The 1452-nt window shown below is 46.5% G+C and overlaps 1 protein-coding gene across 2 annotated transcripts in view; it reads left to right on the top strand.

Moving 5' to 3' along the window:
- The window catches only part of LOC113212314 (uncharacterized protein DDB_G0271670-like), a 160922-nt gene extending 159476 nt beyond the window's left edge, over positions 1 to 1446 (top strand). For both annotated transcript variants that reach the window (XM_052265233.1, XM_052265232.1), the window contains one exon: positions 739 to 1446. In XM_052265233.1, coding sequence (XP_052121193.1) covers positions 739 to 995 — 257 coding nt within the window. In that variant the 3' untranslated portion in view covers positions 996 to 1446. The remainder of the gene's footprint in view (positions 1 to 738) is intronic.
- The last annotated feature ends 6 nt before the right edge of the window (positions 1447 to 1452 follow it).

The raw sequence follows: 1452 nt of genomic DNA, 5'->3' as shown, positions 1-1452 counted from the left end.
GAGAGAGAGAGAGAGAGAGAGAGAGAGAGAGAGAGAGAGAGAGAGAGAGCTGACGCGCGAGGTGCAGCAGGAGGACGAGAAGAATGCCCTTTTGTCGGGCCGCGTGCGCTGCACCGTGTGCTGCACGCCGCAACAATGCTTCGGGGTGGCGACCCCAGAGAGAGAGAGGGGTAATTCCTCTTCATCGATTGCACGTTTTTCCGTAAAAGTGAGGAGGTAAAAGAGGAAGAAGGGGTGAATAAAAGTGTCGCGCAGAAAGGGGTTGTTTCCTTTCTTTCAACCTTTTTTTTTTTGTAGTTATTTCGTGTGGGCAAAGGAGGAGTTTATGGGTTGTGTTTTGCAGGATTTCTTTATTAGTTAGGTTTTTTTTTACTGCGCGCGGATTTTTCCCGATTTTGGGGATTTTTTTTTGGACAGGGTCGTGTGTTAAATGTGACGTCCCTTTGATCGCATCGATTGAATAAAGGAAGGGGGTCGATCTCTACCTGCCGCGACTGAGCGCACGCGTCTGTCAACTCTTTCGCTTTGCGACTTTTGCCGTAAAATGTCGGAAAGAAGAGATTCGTTCTTTGTCCCTCCTCGAGAACAATCGGAACGGCAGACTGTAACCTTATCAATTTCATTCTTATCATTCATACGAGAAAAAAATATAGTTAATTTGTTAGCTTATATCTCCTGGCTCCACCTGGTTGTTTTACTGGCTGCAACTAATCCTTTTTTGTTTCTCTTCATTTCCAGGTTCCCTACCCCCAAGCCCTGCTGACTCCGGTGTCTCCGACGTCGACTCCAGCAGCTCGGGTCATACCTCCAACGACGAGCTGAGAGCGAGGCTACACCCTACTGCAGGTCAGTACACACCCAGACGCATGCCACATGCTATCAACTATTTAGTGACTTTTTTAAAGCAAATGAAATGTTATTTTCTTTTGAAAATAATTGACAAGAATATTTTGTCACGTATACGCGTATACTATAGTTGCCTGTATTCGCTATAGTCGGCTATAGTTTCCATTTTGGGGGTTCTGACTACGAGCTTGTGTGTGTTCCGCGCTTCGATCACCTCATGACTTTGCTTTTGTGCCGTTTTACCTGCTGTTGCATTTTCATTTTTGATTGTTGTTTTTATTTTTATCTTGAGTTTTCACCACGACAATGATGATGCTCGCCACCGCACGTACGTACTGTTGGCTCATGGCGAGCGGGGCAGAGCAAGAGCAGAAACTGAGCCGGTTGACCGGTGCTGTGTCTGTTGCAGGTGACAGCCCGCGTGCTGAAACCCCCCCGGGACCAACCGCTGGTGATGTGTTAACCCCCCGGGACCAAAGTCACCACTGGTGATTCGGGATTGTGGCTTAACGACGAGACATTTAACTTTTGGGTCTACATCACCAGCCTTACCTTTTATTGATTAAATTCAAACATAGGTTTTCAGCCGCGAATTTTTTTTTTTTT

Source organism: Frankliniella occidentalis, unplaced genomic scaffold (genome assembly GCF_000697945.3).
Source record: "Frankliniella occidentalis isolate FOCC.00 unplaced genomic scaffold, Focc_3.1 Scaffold25, whole genome shotgun sequence".
NCBI classification, from domain to species: domain Eukaryota; kingdom Metazoa; phylum Arthropoda; class Insecta; order Thysanoptera; family Thripidae; genus Frankliniella; species Frankliniella occidentalis.
The sequence above is the reverse complement of the archived record's forward strand: the minus strand, read 5'-3'. Positions and strand labels throughout refer to the sequence as shown.